This window comes from Athene noctua, chromosome 5 (assembly GCF_965140245.1).
Source record: "Athene noctua chromosome 5, bAthNoc1.hap1.1, whole genome shotgun sequence".
NCBI lineage: Eukaryota > Metazoa > Chordata > Aves > Strigiformes > Strigidae > Athene > Athene noctua.
The window spans coordinates 49,208,505-49,230,662 of NC_134041.1; the positions used below are offsets into that span (position 1 = coordinate 49,208,505).

The 22,158-nt window shown below is 35.8% G+C and overlaps 1 protein-coding gene across 3 annotated transcripts in view; it reads right to left on the bottom strand.

Moving 5' to 3' along the window:
- The window catches only part of PDE6C (phosphodiesterase 6C), a 30,424-nt gene extending 16,281 nt beyond the window's left edge, over window positions 1–14,143 (bottom strand). For all 3 annotated transcript variants that reach the window (XM_074907457.1, XM_074907455.1, XM_074907456.1), the window contains exons 1-9: window positions 13,471–14,143; window positions 2,690–2,842; window positions 2,502–2,591; window positions 2,134–2,274; window positions 1,487–1,561; window positions 1,334–1,398; window positions 1,162–1,228; window positions 402–449; window positions 52–201 (exon numbers count right to left, since the gene is read on the bottom strand). In XM_074907457.1, coding sequence (XP_074763558.1) covers window positions 52–201; window positions 402–449; window positions 1,162–1,228; window positions 1,334–1,398; window positions 1,487–1,561; window positions 2,134–2,274; window positions 2,502–2,591; window positions 2,690–2,842; window positions 13,471–13,950 — 1,269 coding nt within the window. In that variant the 5' untranslated portion in view covers window positions 13,951–14,143. The remainder of the gene's footprint in view (window positions 1–51; window positions 202–401; window positions 450–1,161; window positions 1,229–1,333; window positions 1,399–1,486; window positions 1,562–2,133; window positions 2,275–2,501; window positions 2,592–2,689; window positions 2,843–13,470) is intronic.
- Window positions 14,144–22,158: the final 8,015 nt, after the last annotated feature.

Genomic DNA, 22,158 nt, shown 5'->3' on the forward strand with positions numbered 1-22,158 from the left:
TTTTATTAACATCATATGGCTCCTTAAAGCCTCTAATCCCATTAAGCTTACTTCGATGATCTGTTCGTCATACTCATCAAAAGGTTTTCCATCTTTCCTATTATAAAATGTTGCAACTCCCACAATTTCTTCTTTTTTGTTGACAATAGGCAATGACAAGACATTTTTGATAACCCATCCACTCTCATCCACTGGTCCTTTCTGTAGGAAATACAAAGAGGAAATTTTGTGTATTTTTTGAAAGTAGCGATACAGCTATTGTTATAGGCAATGTAACACTAAGACCCGTGCATCACAAACGAAGGAGCAATTATTTATGTAATCAGCTGTATAACTAATTGGTGGAAAACATCAGCATATTTTTCTACAGTATCTATAATTATTAATATTACTGGAATTACCTGAAATGTGAAATATTCATCTTCTGGTGCATTCATCATGTTACAAATCTGCAGCATAAAGAAAAGGAGACATTGCTTAAATGGAATATAATCTGCACAAGATTTGGCCTGATATTTTAGGTGTAACAGTGAGCACTGGAAATTAAAAATATTCATGTTAAATTGGATGTGGTTATTCTAACAGACACCATTCTAGAGTGCTTGTAGCAGAGTCCCTTTTGTATGATGTCTCACAGTGCATAAGCATAGGGGTTAAGAAAATCACTTCCAGTTTAAAATGGCATGGGGGTTTTTAGAAATTAATGAGTACTAAGGGCACTGTCCTTACTGCTATTAAAAATGCTATAGGATTACTAATAACTGTCATACATCATAACTTTGAATTACATATATTGTCTACACAAGAAGAGATAAGGAAAAAAAAAAATTAGAACTGTGTATATGGTAATTTTCTTATTTTGACATTTTGTTGTGAGATTTAGTTAGCACACCTGGAAAGTGACGTCAGATGCACACATTATTCCTCCGATGTCACCACAATCGGGGGGAAATTTTCTTGATGTTTTGGCTGTTTATGCTGAGGGCTTGTCTCCACCCAGCCTACCGATTCACATGATTTCACTCGGAACCAGTGACACTGGAAGCAGCATGGTGTTTTTGTAGAGATATTTGGTCATGGGGAGGTTTGAGGGTTTTTTGGTTCAATCAGAAGAACTACATGAACTAAAACTTTTAGTTTTTATTTTTGCTATGAACTTACAAATCCATTTTCAGCAACATATGTTGGCAATCCACTGACAAGACACCAGTGATCTGCTGGAGGTGACCTGTAGAGACAGAATGAAATTAAATTATTTCTACAATGTAGACATGTTATTCTATATAGCAATATATCTAATTACCACATTGACAGGCTGCCAATAAATACGCACGGAATGACTTTGATTTCTTCTTTTCCATGTAAAATATAATCAATAATCTTATAAAAGTTGATTTCCTAAAGAAAAAGAGAAAAGTATGTAGGTGACCTGTACAACCTCAGTGTCGAAGTTAAGATTCATAAAAAGAAAAATTAATATCCTCACTCGTCCATCAGGTGTCTTGGGGCCTTTGTAAGGCTCGGCCTCCCCCAGCCGGATTGGCCACTCATCATAGAACTCCTGAGAAAACAATACACAGGGTTTATCAAAAAGAAGAAAAAAGCAGTTCTGTGTTCATAGATAACATGACATCCGTGGTTAACAATTTTATTTTTCCTTCTCCATAGCTGTACTATGGTCTCACTTCAGACAATATTCAGAAAACATTGTTAAATATAGTCCAGGCAAGAAATGTTTGCAAGTAAATTGCAGGCTAATCTGAATTTTATCTCTGAATGATTGAACAGCTTAATTGTTGTTTTAGAAGGCAGGTATTTGTAAAGCAATAATCAGACCTGCACTTCTCTCTTCTGACCTTTCTCACATGGAAATATTAATATAAAAAAATATTTCAGAATTAGCCTTTATGTTTATCGTGGTTGTATCCTTTGCCATGCTTATATTTTGCATGTAATTTTTGTAGCGTGGTTAGATTTTATATAAATAATCCCAAAGGGTTAGAAAGCATGGCAACTTTGTGTATGGAGAGAATGCACTAGAAGCATGCAGAACAAATGAATTAGAAGGATGGATTTTATAACTTAAATGTTAGGAGTAGCACATTTCTAGCAAGTAGGCAAAATGATTGTTACCTTCTCTTTAGTCATGTCCAGGAGACCAACAGAGTATCTTTCACAATTCAAATATATTCGAATAGTATACAGTGCTTTGTGAAACTGCCGTTCTATATCTGTTAGCTCTTCAAATACTTTGTTGGCAGACCACAAAAGCATCTATTTACAACAAAAGAGAAATAGGGTAAATGTTCACAACAGTAAGAAAACATAAACATATGAATCCTAAGCATTCCAGAATAAAATTATAAGGTGCATTACTGTTACCAGATAAAAAAATTTAGATGCTATCCTTGCTTCAATAAACTTGTAAGAATATAAAATAATGGGAATAATAATGGTTTCATACAAAGATGATGTATTATCATTACCAAATTATTCTATACCTGACTTCTTCGGGATTCAATATTGTAGAGATACGTCATATGATGATTTCTTAGGACCAAAGATATAAAATTGAGGTATTTTTTAAAGACCTAAAAATGACAAAGAGCAAAAATAAGACAAAGGTATCAAATCAAGAGGTAGATTCACTCAAACTACAACTGTACTGTTGTGTGTCATTTGAGATTACCTCTTCATCCTCTTTTGAGAACTCAGTGGCATTTAATTTGTTGAGTGCCATCACAACAGCAAGCACCTCTTTACCCTGCATAATTGGAGTTGCCAACATATTGATTGTTGTATAACCAGTTCTTTTGTCCAGAAAGTCAGAAAAATGGTTGTTCTGAAAGAAAAGAAAACAAAACAAACACAAATGAAACACATAACAATTATTTACCGTGCCAAGAGTAAATGACTGTATATATTTGCAATGCTGTAAGCACAGTTTCACAGTGTAATAAGTTCATATGTGCAAAACCCCATTATTGTTATTTAACTAAATCTTGCAGAGTTATATGTACAAGCTTAATTTAAGCAGTGGTTATGAGTATAGCTTCTGAAACCAAGTTCTGTGCAGGTTTTTGTTAGAATGATGAGGAGTTTGAAGAATTAAAAACATGGGAAAATCTAGAAAGAAGAAGAGAGTAGTATGACTTTCTGGCTACCTGAGAGTTTAATACATGTGGCTTGCATGTAAGCGAATTACTTCATAGCTATAATATTAATTATTATTTCATTATTTTTGTAGATAAAATTCATTATACTGTCCCATCACATAATGTTTAAAAGTATGGTCTGTCCTGAATGTATATGGCTAAAAATGCTCTGGCAGAGGGGAATCCCCAGCAGATATGCATGTGCCAGAGATGTTTCTTACTCCTTCCTGTGTGACAGATTCCGATTCCTACTGCTCCCAGCCCAACATGCTCTTCTGGTGAATGGGAGAGAGTAGGACCGAGTGGATCAGGACACAGATGTGTGATCCTGTGGGAATGAGACCATGTTACTAATAAATGAGCCACAACTAACTACCCCACCAATTTAATCCTTGAAACTGAATGCTGAGGAGGGTTTAGTAAAAGCTGTTCTTTTATGTGAAAAATACTGGGAAGCTAGTTTATGTTTCATGGAAAACTGTTTCATTTCCTCATATCAAATAAAATCTTGATGTTTTCTTTGAAATGCTTTAGTGTTCCGTTTAATTTAAAAAAGGGATTTGAAATTTTTCAGGGAAATCTGTTTGTCAAGGGTTGTTGTATTTTGTCATGTTCTTATGATAATATATCTAAACGAACAGATTTATGAGTTGGGGGATTGAAATCTGTCATTATGTGCATACTAAGAAGTGACATAGTTTTACTAAGCAGCTAAAATAGCCAGACTCTGTTATCACTGAGCCTTTTCCATCCCCTTGCATCTGCCACTGCTAACATGTCAGCCTTCTACGGAGAGGTAAGTGCTTAAGTCCTGGTCTACAGTCAATGGCAGATTCCCCGTGAATTTCATTTCCTTCTCAAGGTGATGAGCAATTGGTGCTAAATGAGAATATCGAGAGGTGGTGAGCAGCCTGGTAACCAGGGAAGGTCAGACTACGTTATGACACCATGGATAGGAATGGCAGCCAGCCAGAGGGAGGCCAAAGGAGTCCTGTTTTAAGGACATCCACCCACAACCAAGATTCCCAAACCTTACCAGTCCCCTGCTGTTACAAAATATTTGTGAATGCACTTACAAAGTGACTTGTTACTACATGTCTACCCACAGAGCTCATATATTACTGCTATTAATTACTGCATTAGCTTAGATGGCCAATCTAAGCATCTAATGCATGATGGATCTCAAAGTGGCTTCCTTGCTGATGGGCTGAAGACTGTTGTGGGATGCAGCATAATCAAATTTCTGCTTTCATAAATTATGCATAAAGCTACTTGAACAAACAAGCATTTTCTAGGTTGGAAAAATCAAGCATGAAAAGGCTAGGAAATGCCAGAACTCAAATTGTTTGCCTACTATTTGTATCTTTTCTCTGAATTTCTTTTTTCTCCTCTTCCCTCTAGCAATTGTTTCCGGTATATGTTGATTTTATAGCATATACAACCCTGAGAAGGTAAACTGGATTTTATTATGTGTTCAAAATGTTAGGGATTTTTTTACTTTCATTTCTTCATAGTCTTTAGACAGCCCATCTTTTACATTTATGTTTTAGATTTCCTTCTAGGACTGCATTTCTAGAAAGGAATGAAACGTGTGGAAGTAACTCTGAAATGCCTTTTCTATATTTACTGACTGGGGTCTCTTACAGAGAATTGATTCTTTTCAGGACAGCTTGTGTCATCCCCATAAATCACATTGAAAAAATAAAAGTAGTCATATGTTTTCTCTGTAGTTCAGTGTATCAGGCTGTATTTGGGTCCCTGAAAAGTGTAGCCGGTTTCAAATATACTGTCCAGGTGAAGGGGCAATTTTTTCTCTATTTCTGTCAAACTTCCCTGAAGTTGTTTTTTGTTTTTCTCAGAGAAAGGTACAGGGGTATCTCACTTAACAGACATCCAGGGAAAATGCCAGTCAGTCTGTCTCTTTTATATAAGAATCAAATACTGTCCTGCAGTCTGCTAAACAAGTATGTTATTACATACAATATTTTATTTTCTCTGCTGACACAACCATTCTGGTTTTGGGCTTCAGTAACAATTTCTGAATCTCTGACTGTTTTAAGCATTCAAAATAAAGTAAATCAGATGATAGATAATTTGACCCTGTTTCCTAGTTCCTCCACCTCACCAAGAGCATCTAGCATAATGGTAAGGCCCAAGTTCCTGGTTTTAGAGTGCTGTGTGCTGCTATGGGGGAATAAATAAAAACTTCAAACACTCTTGGATTTCTGAATACTTAAAAGGGATCTGTATACACCAAGTGAGTTGAATCAGCAGGACACAGCTGCTGAATCTTGATTTGTTTAATAACTCCAGACTGAAGGTACAAGCAGTGGTGTTCAGAAGTTTTCAGAAGAAGCACTTTGGTCATACAATTTTTGCAGAGGATAAGAAATTTTTGATCCAAGTCTGTGTTAATAAACAAAAAATTCAGTATAACAAGCCATCGTGAGTTGTGCCTAGATAGTGCAATGCAGAAAGATATAAATACCTCCTAACACATTGGCAGCATTCCCACAGCATATACAAGCAAAAATTTGTGCTTAGATTTAGGTTTTTACTTAACATTTTGCACATAATTGCTAGGAATTTTGAAGCCTTTATTTCCAATCAAGGTTTTAAAATCTTTTCTCTTTAGAATATAAGCTCCTTCTGTTTTCAAAGAAAACAACTTTTCATAATGTCTGGAAAATCATGTTCATAGACAAATAGGCCAGAAAATTGCTCTGCGGTATCAGAGACAGAAGAGCATCTTGGTGCTCCTATGAATATATGAATGAGGACACTTAGTCTATTTGAGCCTGATCTTATGAATCCAACCATCTTTTAGAGCAATGTTGTGACCTCGCAGCTCTCAATTAAATCATAAAATAAGCTTAAAAAAAAAAAAAAGAGGGAAAGACAATCTGTTGATAACTCCTTAACTGTAGTACATTTGCAAGCATTTTCCACTAGCTCCATTTAAAGCTAAGATATCTAGCCATTTACTGTACAATGATCGGTTCTGTAGATATACCCTAAGATTTGCACCAGCATATAGGAGTGGAAAATCAGGACACTTCTTTGTGTTCATCTTTCTGTTATAGGTGGTAGAAGGTAACTGGAGGGGAGTTTGGCAGGCTGCTATGGATCCAGACTATACACTTGAAATTAGGAGCTAATTCATGTTTCTTGATTCTCTAAACCATGACACCAGTTTTATCTCACTGTAACTTACCAACACTACCACACATTATTCTTATATACCTCTTACCAATGAAATATCAATATAATGTTCTATGTTTAGGTCATTTGGCCTCAACTTTTAAATTCCTTTAAGTTTTATAAGCCTAATTTTCCATCTCACAGCTACCAGTGAAATTTACTAAATCAGAAGTCAGTGATGTGAAAACTGTGATTACACCACTGTGAAAGGGAAAAATAAGGCCATTCTTTCTAAAAATAATTTTTATTTTCCTCATTTGGCAGTTAAAAAAAAATATGCTTACTGAGACTATACCGTATCTGATTCTGGATTGTAGCTACACAACTGTAAGTTCATGTCTGTAGTAAGGTAAAATAAATACAAAAGAGAAAAACTCACTCCCCTGGGAACCACAGGCATTTTGAGAAGAAAGGATGATACTTCCTGATTATGTAGTTTGTTTTTTTAAAAAAACAATGTTACTTTGCTTTTTCTGAAAATGTCTAATTGATGGACTGCCCAGAAGAAGGAACCATCTTGTGTCTCTCTCTTATTTCATGGTTTTCCCTACAGATCTCAGTTCCTTTCTTGGGAGTGATGTGTTCTTCTATGTTTCCTTTTACCAGTTTTTAAAGACCTTATTTCTTTCATGATGATTTCTCCTCCATTGGCTGGTTTTAGATATCCCAAGGTTCTTTAAGCAAACCATGAAAAAAAGTTCTGCAAAAACTTCTAACCTTTCATAGGCTTTATTCTATGCCTAATAGAATCTTAAAAAATTATGAAGACTATAATTCTAATGTTTATTGAACCATCCTACAGTATTTAATAAAGGAAGTATATCTCCTTATTCATAATGTTGTTTTAGGATTTGCTACACTGTGCTTCAGAACACTGAGCTAAGCCTTGAGCATTTCTGATGGGATTAATGACAAAATGCAGCCTGAGGCAAGTGAGTTTGACACTATTGGAAACTCCAGATCAAAGTCTGCAGTGTAAATTTTTTTTTTGAGTGTAAATTTAATCAGAAAATACAAAAACTATTGTAAATAATGAGATGGCATAACCCTTGTTAATTTGCTTTTCATTGCACATGCAAAAGTATGTAATTTATACAAAAGCAGGAAAGATGGAGAAATGGAGAAGGGTAAAAAGCAACTCAAAAAGAAGTATAAAGGAACAAGGATCCCTCTTCCTCATTCAGCTAGTCAGGGTGAAGCTTTGGTTTATTTGAGGTAATAAGAACTGCAGCTCAGAGTTGTTAGTACCAAGGTTTCTCACATCTCCAGTATACTAGTTTGTTCCCAATTGCTTTTAGCATCTTCATTGCACATGTGGTTTGAAATGTTAGGAAATAAGACTTCTCCATAAACCTTTGCTTCCTTGACTGGGGGCCTCGCTAGCAAGCAGCATGATGTTTTGCTCATGTCCCACAGATGATGTTTACACCTTGCTTTTCATATCACCATTACCATTACTCCCATTCAGAAAACCCTTCCTTCTGGTTTTGACTCTGAGTGACCTGTCAGTCTCTACTGTGCAGCCTACCTCCCCATTCTGAGTTCGGCAATGTGCCTCAGATATCACAGTTAAGGGGAAATGATAAGACTTAATACTGCAGCTGAAGTGGTAATGCCAAGAGAGATGCCTATTTTCCTCCTTCTCTTTCCTCTTACAAAGCAGAGGAAGAATGGCTTTCTGGGAATCCTTGCAGTTATAACTACTTTGTTCATATTGGGCTGGAGGTTCTGTGCTGAATTAATGAGCTCAGACTGGTCAAAATACATCATCCTTTGAATGTGTGATGACCGGGAGTGGGTCTGGAGCACTACTGAAACAGGAACCACAGGAACCTCTGACATTAGGAGCTGTTGTCACACTCTCATCGTTATCACACATTTCTTTGCACCATCTTTACATGTTTTTGTTTTTCCTTCTCGTAGCCCTGCAGTATTTTCTCCTCTTCCTGATATTTTGTTGTCCCACTGATTGTCTTGTATTGGCTTAGATTGTCACTGATTGTCTTGGACTGGCTTATCCTAATTTCAACTCACAAATGTTTTTGTTTCATAATTATATAATTGAAGGTGAACAGAAAATAAAAAGCACTTACCATCAGCTATGAAGACATCATCAGTCTGATTCAAAACCCAATCCAATTAGCTAGATGAGTTGGCCATTCATTAGGCCACAACAAAATCATGTATTGTCAGGGATGTAGAACAACTGCATTTTGACATGTAACTTACTAGCATTTCAGAACAAATTGACTTTAGTATCTTCAAGATCACTAGAGTTCTGAAACTGAATCAAGTAGAAATTATTATATATTTAACAGCATTTGGGGGCTGAACTTTTCAGTCATGCCACTGAAATGTCTGCTTGTTATGTGCTGTCTGCGGTGGCTGTTTCGCAACTTTTTGAAATTGAATCTGTATTACATTTCTTTAAGTGGTTTTTTTTTTTCACATAAACCAAGAAAATTAGGCTAAAAGGGAACTTTTTGTTTTAATTTTTAGTGCTCATTTTTTCTTCAATTTTGGGAGCTTTCCTCTTTTAACAAATTAATTCAAGGAAAGAATTAAAGGTTTGGGGTTTTTTTCTGGAAAGCATAATTAATAGAAATTTGTTCCTGTGTTAAAATATTTCCTTATAAATTGACTGAATCTTTGTAACAGGTTAGAACACTTTTTTCCAGTTAATATTTACTGTACTGAGTGTGAGTTTATGACAATCTGGTTTTTATTATCAAGATTATAAGATAAAAAGGAAGAGCAGACATAAACATTTACAATGCAAGTTATTCCCAGGTAAAAGGCTACCTCTCAATGTTTTCCTAACTTTTAGTTTATCTTGGGATTGTTTCTTTCAATCCTCATTACTTTCCAAACATTCAGGAAGGCAACACTTCTGTAGTGTTGTATATCTTTGCTCTCATTTCTTCTCATACTAACAACTCTGAGTTTGTTTCTCAAGAACTTGCACCTAAAATTATTGAACAATTTTCCTCTGGCCTTTGAAGCTTTTTTTTACATACTCTGCCTTGTCAGTATGTTGGATATTTGGGTTTCTTCTCCAAGATCACATTGTGACGGGACTAGTAGAACATGAGTTTAAGAACTGGGACATCTTATTAGCAAGTGACTGCCCTGCTACCAGCTCCCCCACAAAGTGACTCCATTCTTTCTGTTTTCAGGGCAATCCATTGTGTTATTGACCATCTTGCTCTCTCCTGTGCTTTCCCAGTGTTTCATATTTTTGACATGGATGCAAATTACACCTGATTGCAGCAATGTCTTCTTGCCCTAGGAGGGAGTCTAAGACTACCATTGGGTCCCAGGACCACTGCTATGTGTTACCAGAGCAGTTGTTTACACACGGCAGCTGGACAACAGTTTGGTGTCCAAGTGTCCTCAAGCCACATGGGAGTTTGAACTACTGAGCTGCAAAACCATGCTTCTCTTTACTCTTCTCTCTCCCTTCTTCAAAATATCTGATTTATTTTACACTTTGATGTAGATTCAAGAAAAGGGATGGAGTGTCTCTTCTTCCTCATTCCAGGCTCAAACAGCCTGGAGTCTGGGAGCTGGCACATTCCCATGAATCTGAAACTCCTGCCGCTTCAGACAGTCCTGGAATTAAAGTCTCTCCCACCCTTGCATTAAAGAGAAGCAGAGCTCCCACCAAAAAATGACTCATGCAGACTGAAGCTGGATCAGTTTACAAAGGGATGAAACAAGTGCTTGCAACCTGAAGATGTATTTAAGATGTTTTGTATCATACGTTTCCAGTGGTTAAATTAGGTGCCACAACAATCACTGCTCTGGCTACTTAATCTGAGTTGGAAGCACCAGAATCTCTCCACACTGTTGTTTCTTCACTCACTGGGGGTTATGCATTCCAGTGCAGGACCTCTAAAAATGAAGGCTTGCTGTTTCAACAGCAGAACATTTCAGTCCCTTTATGAATCTAATCCAGAAGCCTTCACTTCTTTTGGAGCATATTTTCACCATTTACAAAATTTTGAACTCTACTATAACCAGAAATATTATTTCTCAAGTTTCCAATCCTCAGTTAAATCTTTGTCTTCAAATTTCACCAAATTAAAGGGAACAATGCAATAATTTAAATACATGATGGATTAAAGCAAATTTAGATTATCTTTATTATTGGTTCTTAACAGGCTGCAAATCTGAGATTTTGATTCCCCAGAAGACATACTCCTTGTTTAACTATTTTTTAGTTCTTAGTTTTATTTGGAAATAATGCCTTAGTAAAAGATGTGGGGTAATTGTAGTCTTCTTTATCCTGTTGTCCATGTTATCAGTTAATATTTAAAGAATACTAATAGAAATGTCAAATTTTATGCAGTCAATTATTTTACTCTGAAATATTTGAGTCACATATTCTGCCAGTCACTGGAAATAATATGAGGCAAATTATTATGGTCCTGTCTCACCTCCTATTTCTCACTACTACTAAATCCTGAATTAAACACTATTAGCTCTATCAGTCAACAGGTCCATAATCTTGTGGGGGGAGACTGTTCTGGCCTCTAAATTAACTACAGAAGGTCTGTATCTTTTCCTCTGCTTTTCTTTTCTGAAGCATTAGTCAGGATGAGGAGCTTCCTCACATTTATTGCTACCTTTCCAGGTTAAAGAAGGTGATAATCCCTAAAGAACTGGCTACCAGGCACTGAAAGTGGAGTCTTATGTTTTTTCAATGATCTATTGCTATTGTGATCTTTTATTACATTCACTCTTGTTATAAAGGGGTGGTGACTGAAGCATGAAAATGTCTCACTGTAGGTTTGTCAATGTTGTCATGTATTTAAAGACTTAAAAAACACTGCTGTTTTGATATGGATTGTGTCAACAATAGAAAGGGGTTAGACATGACATCTTTGAAGTACTCTGGCCATCTAGAATTATTCATTGTGTATTTTGTATTCTGACAAGGCAGTAGGGGCAAAATTCATCTCTGGCTTAACTCAGCTTGTCATTTTTTCTCAGGATTTTGGTAACAGACAATCTGGTTTGACTGAAGTGCATACAAAGTGATCTGAAAAATAATTATCCTTTCAAAAACATGATAAAGGCTTCAGTGGCTGCCTATTTCTGCTGCCATGGACTAATTATATTCCTTAAATGTTACTGACTACTGCAGTTCTGGGTTCCTTATGGAGATACAGATTCTGGTGACATTAGTGGGAGCTTTGCCTCCGTGAAGAGTGCGGATTTGGACACCTGACTTTTTGTACAAATAGAATGGATATGGTGACAAATTTGAGACCTTCGGGGTTATTTTTAAATAACAAATCTTGGTCCCAGAGAAGTCTCTGGGAATTTTGCAATTAACTTATAAAATGTAAATATTTTGATGCCATTTAGTTATCAAATGGGGATTAATGGCACCATGGTTTAATCGCATGTTTATGTGTGGGCCTAATAGCATAGACATCAGTAATCCTAAGAGAGTAAATAGATGCCTAAGTACAGATTACCTTAGAATGACTGAATAATAGCTGGACAGCATTATTTGATAGATATTCAGCCAACATTAATTAATTTATGAGTGCAAAATATATACCTAGCAGGATGAGATGGACAGAAATGTTCTCTTATTTAAGCATATTCAAATTACACTTGTCACAAAACTTCGAACAAATCCTATTGCAAATGCAGAAATATTTGGGCAGCCCTGCTCTGGGCACCTCTCACATAATGATATTAAAGAGCAGTGCAGTGTCTGACAGAGGGCACACCTTTCTTGATCCCCCTGATCTTTTCTCATGTAATCAGCCTTATGAATGTAGAAGGATTATCCTTCCAGCCTCCCCATGTGGTGGTAAGAGGCAGCAAGTCAGGTGCTTCTTGTCAGAAGAGCAGCCATTGAAGAAAGCATCTTAGTGGTCAGTTAAAAATCAACTGACTTGTTTTCTTGTAATTGTTTTGTTTGCTCCTGTGATTTTTGCTTACTTCTGAGGTAGTTAACTATATATTGGAATGTTCTTTCACATTCACATACATTTTCATTTGTTTCTGAGCTTTAAAAGTAGACCTTGATTTCTTTATATCTGCCAACTTTTAACGTGATAAAATACATTGCTTTTTGTTTACCTTCTGGAAAACATAGATAATTGCAGTGTATAAAGATTTTTATTATTTACATTGAGCTTAGGACACTGAAGGAGTTTCCATTTCTAAAATGCCCTAGAATTTTAAACTGACTGTATCGGAAATGCTGACAAACCAGACTGCCATCTTGTGTAATTATCTTAGAACAATTTGATCATGCTGAGCTTTTCCACATAAGACTAAAATTGCTGAAGATGTGACCATTTGATAATATAAGGTTAGCTATTTTTAAAAAAATCTGGAACAATCAAAGCACATTTAAGTTTCCCCATGTATTTCAGAGCAGTTTCTAAAGCAGTTCTCATTCATGCATGTTTAATTTCTGTTAGGTGACTCATCATTTTAATTAACATTTGTAATAACTCTTATCAGCACCATAACTAAAGAAGGTGATTCTGTGCAAATTCAACAGGAACGCTGAAAATGTCAGAGCAGCTCTGACTCTTTAATCTTCTATAGATGGCTCTGAACAAAATCCCTGGATCTGGACATACTCAAAATTTGGAGCCATTTTAAATTCAAAGACAGACTTGAAGCTGAACATACATGTTGACATCATCATCATCATGTGGCTTCATTCACCTACTTATAAGGAAGCATTCTTATTACAAAAGGTGCAAATTAATTGCATTTAGAGGTGCATGTATGTCAGCACAGAATGATAAGGAAAAACACTTGCAAGCCCATACTGGAAAATAGAATAGGAGCCTGATTTGTTCAACAGAAACACGAGTACTTATTGGTCTCTATTAACCTGATACTGTCCTCCCTTATTTTAGTAAATTACATTACATTGTGTGAGAATACTGGAAATACCTCACTAAGCTACACGATGTGTTTCTACTGGATTTTAAGAAAACACTGCTGCTGCTTTCTCATGCTTTTGGTCTGGATTTTTGTCTCTGGGATGTTTTTGAAGAATGACTCTGTACCACAAGCCCTGTGCATGAAGCTGAGTAAGCAAGTGCACAAAAACTCAAGAGAAGTCACTTACCTTTTTCACATCAGGTATATTAAAAAACTTCTTCGTATGAGCAACCCATCCAGCTATGCCGATGTCTAGAGGGAAAACAGTCTCATTGTCTGGTTTCACCAAATTCTCCTCAAAGCTGGAAATTGGAGTGACATTGAGAAGCCTGGTGGCTACCTCTGGAATACCGTTTCGGGAACGACAAACAAACATACTACACCGATCAGCTGCCAGCAGCTGTGCCAGCCTCTGCAGGGCCTTGTGCACTATCTTTTCCATAGTGCCTCCCTCATCCTGGATTTCTGTTAGCAGCTCAAAAAGTATATTACACTCCTCCAGACGGGACATGTCTTTGAAGCTGACTCCTTCCTTCACATCACCAGGGCTCACTTTAAAGATGCTACTCAGCACTTCTGCTCTCATTTTTCGGTCGAAATACTCCTTGGCAAACTGGGGGTTGTTCTCCAAGTATTTTTCAACGGCATCTTTATTTACCTCAACCATTTTTGCTGTATTGTTCTTAGGATTTCTTTTAGAACTGCATCACCATCAAAGCAGGAGTGGTAGCAACAAGTCCTAACTTCATACTAGTAAGAAAACGGTACTTTGTCCATACTGTATAGCTCACAGGCATAGTACATTCACCTTCCTCTGTGGCTTCCAAGCCTTCTGAAACTCTTGAGGTATGACAGAAGGCACTGGCTTAGCATCTTCTTAGTCTGAGATCTTGGAGACTGCTAATTAAAGAGATGTCAGGACACTAAACCCCTGACCACTCTTAGCTCATAAATCCTAAGGGAATTTTTTTACTGTTTTAAACTAACCAATTAATTCTTAGATCTTATAAAATTGTCTGATATGTAGATACATATACCTGTATGTTATCTCCTTCATTCACAGTATATATATTGTAGTATACACACAAAAGTTTCAATTGAAACTTAATATGAGGAATTCCACTTAGATACTTAGCCCACATTATACATGTGCACAGATGTACACACGTGTATTTGTAAGAGGTACTTAAGGGGAGGAAAACAGAATGTTGCAGAGAAAATTTTTAAATTGTAAAATATAGTTTTCCTTGAAATAGTCAGGAGATGATCAAAATTACATTACTGAAAGAAAATAGTTATGAAGCTATACATGCATAAAATGGGTGAAATCCTAAAGACCTTAAAAAAGTCTGAGCTTGCTCAAGTGATTTGCCCAGGTGAAGATGGAGTAAAAGAATTAGAATTTGACTCAGCACAGCCAGATATCACTTACATTTTAAATTTTTTTTTTAAATAGATGGCCTAAATGAAAGAGTAAAATTGAAAAATGCTTGAATTCAAATTGAGTTCAGGAGACAGTAACATTTTACTCTCTAGGCATAAATAACCAGACAGGGTCCTGCAAGTAGTATAGTTTCTTCTATGCCTTCTTCAGATAAAGTGGGAGATCTCTGCTCTCTTAAATAATAGAAAAATGGTAATAACTGACATAGCAGGCAAAGAGGGAATCTTGAGTCTGGTTGTAGCTTTATAACATGTTTGACGTTTCCTACTGTTGGAAGTTCAGCATTCTCACATGAATGTAAAAGGAATGATGAAAATTGTGTTGAATTTTAGGAGCAAACACCCCAGGGCTACGTGAATGAAAAGACTAAGTTGAGTGCCAGCTACAACAGCAAATGATCTGTGTTCATTGAAACAGATCTGAATTTCAGCACAGTATGAGGGCTGCAATACAATTAATCTTACTTCTATTTGTGACACTCACATTGATCAGAAGCAGAGATTCTTGGTAGAAGAAAAATGGACCACATACCCTTTGGCAATTCTTAATTTGAAAAGAGTAATTGTCAAAGTACAACTTTAGCTGTCTACCAGAGGGCACAGTTATCAACATCCATTTTTATCAACAGATTAAAATAATCAACACAGGCAACCGATAATGATTTTCTCATGCACAAAGAACAGGTCAGTGCTTGGTGTGTAATGGCAGTTAACTCAGTACGTTAGTTTTCCCTTTGACTGTGATGTGAAACCCTGTGTAAGACTGATTTTGCCAGACTGCAGCTGCTATATTTTAAAATACATCTGAAAATCATCACAGTACGGACACATTCTGCCCTGGTTCCTTTTCTCCTTTCCTAGCAGCCCTGGGGGACAGCATAGGTCCCTCACTGGTGGGTGTGTGAGGTTACAGCATCTTCTTTATGGGTGTGAACTGGTGATACTGACTTCGTGACAGACTGCAACTGCAGTGCAGCAAGATATTCTCACCATTGTATGCATGTACGGTCCACAAGAAAACAGCAGAAGAAATGCACATATAGTCTTTGAATAGTTCATGATCTGAGCAATACATATAAAAGCAATAGAGACTTGAAAAGAATTTTGTATGTATTTACACATAGAGTTAAATTATTTCTCTTCATCTGTCATCTTGCTAATTTCTAACTCAATGCTATTCATGCTGCTCTTTAAAAAAAGAGGATGTTGAAGAGCTCCAGTGAAATTGTATGAAGGAATAGTAACATTTTTGCATTACATGTTTGGTCATACTTTTTTACTGACTTTGGAATAATCTACATAGTAGTTTCCTTGAAGGAGGAAGAGTCTATAGAGGATCTGTCTCATGCCCAGCTAAAACATTCCAGAAAATTATCCTCTATATAAGATTTACACATTCATCTTTATCACATGTGAGAAACGAGCTTTACAAACATTAGTTGTTCTTTATATAGTGATTACATTAATCTATGAAGTAGAGCAGCCTGTCACTCTCTGGAGGGCGAGTAAGTGAAGATAGGTAACCTGACCAAGTTACACTGTTTTCTTTGGGGCCAGGGTAAGCTAACAATTTTATTATCATATGTGCCCACTTTTTTTGATATGCAAGATCACCGAAAATGCTTATCATGGTTCCACCAAATCTCCCTCGCGCCCAGCTGCTTTACAAATGATAAATTACACTATTTGTACTTTGAGATAACAAATAAAGATCACATTTTAATTAGGCACTACTCTAAGGTGATAAATCTTTCTTTGTAACAAAATATTTCAGATGCAGCTGGATTGTCCCATAATCATTCTTGAATCATCAAACCTTTTTTTTTTTTTTTTTTCTTAATTCAGATTCAGTCTTACAGTTGCACTCTTGCTCTGTAAAGTGTTTGTGAAATAACATGGAAAGAAGTATCAGAAGCCAATAGGAAATTTATGTTTGGAAACAGTTAAGTTGGCTTTTTTTCAACAACTGCTGTATTAGTCATGCTTCATCGTGAACGTTATGTACATATTGATTAACCATGAATAATTAAGGCAAACCAAGAAGCTGAAGTGATTTCATAGAAATCAAAATGTAGTTTGGTATATAAATGTACCTTACATTTATGGAAGTCTTCATTTTAAAGTTAGGAAAATACAGTGTATTTGTCCTGATACTTTTTTGGTTTTCTCGTATCAATATTTTAATGAATTTCATAAATTAGATGATTTAAATATTTTGGAGCACGATTGTAATGAACTTCAAAGTTTCTGTGCTGGAATAAGAAATTTATTTTCTGTTCTATCTCCTTTACTCTAGTTATTTTCGAACAACATCAAACATTTTATCTTCAGTAATTCTAATTCACATTTATATTTAAGTTTATTGTAAGAAACTATTCCAAAACATTATTTCACATTTCTGGCACTTTCAAGCATGATTTTGCTATCATCTTTCCTAGCAATTTTTTAATAAGATCATCTATTAAGAAAATACATTTTAATGTAGGATCCATTATATGCATGGAGATTTAACAGTGCAAACTAACCTTGCACAGTCGTTTTCACTGCACTTTTAAAGGCAAATATAACATGCACTGGGCTTTGATTCTTTTCCATGCTGAGGCTGTTTGATTTAAAAACATGATGAGCAGGGTGGTATATTTTTTAAATTGTTTTAATTTCAGAGAATATCAGAAATATGTATGCTTTTTGATTTTAATACATACGGTGTCACTTGCCTTTGACATTTATAGTTGCTATAGAAATCAAACTATTTATGGAGTACTTCTTTAGTAGTAGACTCTTTCTGAGCCCTTGTGATATATAGAAACTCCTAAGAAGGATAACTGACAGACGTAGTTATTTAAATAGACTCAAACAGCACGTAAATGTCAAAGGTATTTATAAGGTTTCCCAGTTCAGCTCAGTGATTGTATCTGAGTGTCTCTGTTCATCTTGATACAGTTAATATGGTTCATTCAGTTAAGATTTTTCTGAAGAAACGTAGATCAAATATGTTTATTTCTGTTGCATGGCTTTTGATGTGGTTAATTCTGTGACCACTGTCTGGACATTGGAGATTTATATGTATAATCCAAGAACTTAATATTCAGAAATAGTACTGATTTTTTTCTAAATGGTTAGGTTGTGAGAATGGATTCTGTAGGTATTTACAACAGGTGTTGTGTGCCCCTAACGCAGTTTATGGCATTGAAATATTTTGGTGTCACTGATCTGGTATGTTTTGGGGATCTTTATAAACAACCTCAACTTTTATGTTTCATTTAAAATAATTTTCTGTCCCTTTTCTTACAAAAATAATCTTTATAATATAAACACTGAAGATATTAAATTAGCTGTTGTTTCCATACAGTTGCAAATTTTCATGGTCCCTTAAAACTACCAATTATTAGCTCTGAGAGTTCATGAAATAAGTAGTCAACACAGATTTTAGATTCTAGAGGAGATTTCCTGAAGTAAATGGCCAGTCTAGCATGAAGGGGTTAACCTGGGTTGCCAGATGCACAGTAGCTTTGACCATGAGCATGAAAATTTCTTGGTAGCTTGGCATGAATTTTAGTATATGGACTGAGCAAAGGACAGCAGCCTTTTAATCTTATCCACTCTCATATTTACTCCACAGTGATCTTAGGTTACCTGGCTGTTGTTTATTACCGAGAATATTACTCAGCACCGCTGAGAAGAGTCTGACTCTTCTTCATATCCTCCTGCCAGATATTTATATACAAGGTAAGTTCTCCCCAAGCCTTCTTTTCAGGCTGAACAGACCCAGCTCTCTCAGCCTTTCCTTTGTCAGATTCTCTATTGCTCAGTGATATTTTTGTGGCTCTTTGCTATACTCCAATATGTCCGTGTCTTTCACCATTCATAGTTTAAAGCTCTCCTCACCAGCCTGGTCAGCCTGTTGGCAAACTACATCTTTGTTTCGTTTCCATTTTAGTAATGCATCTAGAAAATCATTTCAATTCAGAATCACAATCCTCAGAAAGGTTTGCTGAAGAAAATAAAGGTACCGTTTTCAACTAGGTTTGTTTAAATACTGTTTATAAAAATTTCAATGTAAATTCACTTCTTAACCAGAATGTGACACCACTGAATTACAAAAACAGGTAGAACACAGGCTGGCATGGTGCAAAGGCTAATCTTTTCAATTCCATTTTGTCCTTGACCTCTGTACTCAGACTGCCACCAAGGGGAACAGTTGTGATGGTGACAGTGTACGTAGCTGTCCCTTAAAAAGTACACAGAGGCCCTTGGCTCAGCTCATGCCATTTGTTGTTGCTTATTAATATGAGTCTGGTTCCACAGGGCAGTAGCTACACTTGGATCCACTGCTCTGTGCACACAAAAGTCATTCATTCCCCCCCCAAATCTGCCTCTAGGAATTTAATGGGTACCCATGTTTGTGAATGGCATTCTATAAATAAATAAGAAGACCGCAAAAAGTCTTTCAATCTATGCGCGGTCTGGCTGGAAATGGATGCTCCATTTACTATTACCAGTGCTTTGAGACAGCTTTCTCCTACGAGCTAGACTTATTCTTGTGACCACAAATAAAATTCTAGTTCTTTTAATACTTAAAGCTTCAGTGCTGCAGTGTTAAAAATGTTTTTTAAATAGTAATTTGACTCTCATTTCTTCCTTTTTATTATAAACTCATAAATGAAACTAAAATAACTCCTACAATGAAAGCTTTTTTCTGCCATTTCCTTTGAAGATCTGACCTTTTCTCTGTATTTTATTTTGCTATTCCTAATGGAAAATATTGCAGAATTTTACAGGCTATTAATGTAAAAAATATTTCAATCTCAGAATCACTGCCAGAAGTTAGACCCTTTTTTGGCCTTTTGGCAAAACTCAAAGGTAGAAGACTTTTTTTCCCTTTCAATTAAATCCAGTTCCAAAAAATACATACTGCCTTTTAAAAAAAAATGTCTATAGTATTCAAAATATGCTGCCAGCTTTGAACAATGAAATGGGAAGTCATATGTGAAATTTATCAAGCTTGGTGTTGAACTTAGTACAAGTTTTGTAAATGTATGCTTTACATTAGAGGTTATTTGCATGTTTATGTGTTATCAATATTTTAATAATTTTTTTTAAGGTAATTGTCTGAGCTTTCTGAGAACCCAGCAATCACTTGATGCCATTGACTTGATCTATGCATACTGCTTTCAGAATCAACTGAAATCCTGTCCCAGATCCTGTTCCTTACTGTTTGCATGAGAACTACAAATCTGCAAGGGGTATATCCAGGTTCCAAAGATTTGGATGAGGATCACTTGCTGGCATAATTTCTCAACTGAACCCATAGCCCAAGTCAATCCAAATGATGATTAACTGAGGCAAAGTTTACACTGTTTATGAGTTTACATAGTTGTGCTGGCATAGCTACATCTGTTAGGACTGAGAAAAAATTCACCCTTGAATTGCCATAACAATGCTAGTCTGCCAGCAACCTTCCATCCCTCCTCCAATACACTATTGATTTAGACATAACTGACAACAGAAGAGCCTTTTTACCTAAAAAGTTTGTCCCACTGAATTAAAGAAATGCTTTAGCTGTAACTGTGAGGGGACTTCATTAATGTAAACTGCATCTCAGGTAGGCAGAGTTGGAAGTATAGCAAAACTTGAAGAGGCATAGAGCCAAACTTTTACAATGTAATCTTCAAATTGTACTGACTTGCCCAGGTCCTCTTCTGCAGTTGTCGAAATCTGACTGGGAAATACTAGTGTGACTTCACCGTAGCTGTGCTCCCACAAATCCACAATGAGAACAGTTCAAAAGAAGAGTTTCCCCAGGCATTGCCTAGAGTTTGTAGAGATCCCAGACTTGAGGAGCTGAATGAATTAGAAGTCTCTGCCAGGCACCTCCACCACATATGAGTTGGCAAACATTGCAGAGATCAGTGGAGGCACACAATTTAAAAAATGCTGTGCCAAGGCTAATATAAAATTAGATGTTTCTGATTTATTTTCGTTGATTACCTCAGATTAAATCAGAAACTGCAGTGGCTCTTGCACATATTTAGAACTAAACTTCTTAAAAATTATTAACAGAAGTAAATTTTTGTTTTGGTGAAACCTGGATTGGTCTTCTGTCTGTAAAACTGCTGAGGACAACACACAATAAGTATAATGGCGCTACTGACCTAGATTTTCAAAGTGGTCAAATCTCATCAGGTTTTGATTCATTTGAATGAGTGACTGTAGACTCCTTTGAAAACCTCTGCCATAGAATTTTCATTGATAATTATGTTACTGACAAAACTTTATAGGCATGGATCTGATTCTGAAAAAACATCTCTAGGAATATAAAGCAGTATACAGATTTTTGAAGAGGGAAAACTTAGGAGAAATAGTAATATTTCATGAATTGACAGAGAATAAAGAAATAATTGTTTTCTTTGCTATTAAAGACAGTTGTAGATTTAAAAGTTATAAATGAAACTATAATCACTCTTCTTACTGTCAGTCATGTGAGACACTGAACAAAGAAAATCCATGTTAATTTTGGTCTTGTAAATATGATTAATTCATATATCAAGACTAGTGAGAATTTTGTAGAAGTTTTGTTAAAATGCATTTATATATATGGCATCACCATTGCCAGAGACTGCAACAAGTTTCTAAAAGCCACCAGAGCGATATAGATTGCTGTTTCTCTTCAGTCTCCATGGGAATTAGCAAACTAAAATCTCAGCTGAAAAATGAAAATATTGGCTTATTGAAGGTCTACTGTTGAAAGTTTCAGAACAATTAATATGCGTCAGCCTTTCTGGTTATCTGTATTAAATATGTTCTTTACTCCAAATAGAAGGTTAATATTAAACATAATGGAATTTTTAGTATCTGATGTTATCCAGAGAATCAAAGGCTTCAGAACATCCCTGAGCATTTGATATTTGAAAAAGTGAACAAAAATATACTCTCTATGCAAAAAGGCTCCAACACAAAGCAGAAAAGGAAGATAAATCAATCAGACTGTACAGCTGTTTGCATTACATATGGAAAAGATTGTAAAGGGTGCAACAGTAAAAAGTTTAGTATTTGGATGAATATGTAAAAGGAGTAGAAGGCTGAAGTAAATTTCTGGGAAAGGCCATACTGAATAACTTGTTTTAATTCTGTACATCAGAAACTATTGAACTATTTTTTTTACTACATCAGTATCTCCATATTTGAATTATAATTTTGCTTAATTAAAGTTATGAACAAAGACCTTTCAGCTAACAGGCTTCTGACTTTATTCTTTCAAAATTGGGAGGTGAAAAAAGTGGGTGAATTTGTTCTTTTGGTAACAATCGGTCCTATCCTGATCTGGTTACATGTCTAGAAAATAATTAACAGGTTTTCTCTAATGCTTCCTAAAGATGTTGAAACTATAGAACAAATATTGACTGAGAGGCAGCAAAACTTGCCTGGACAG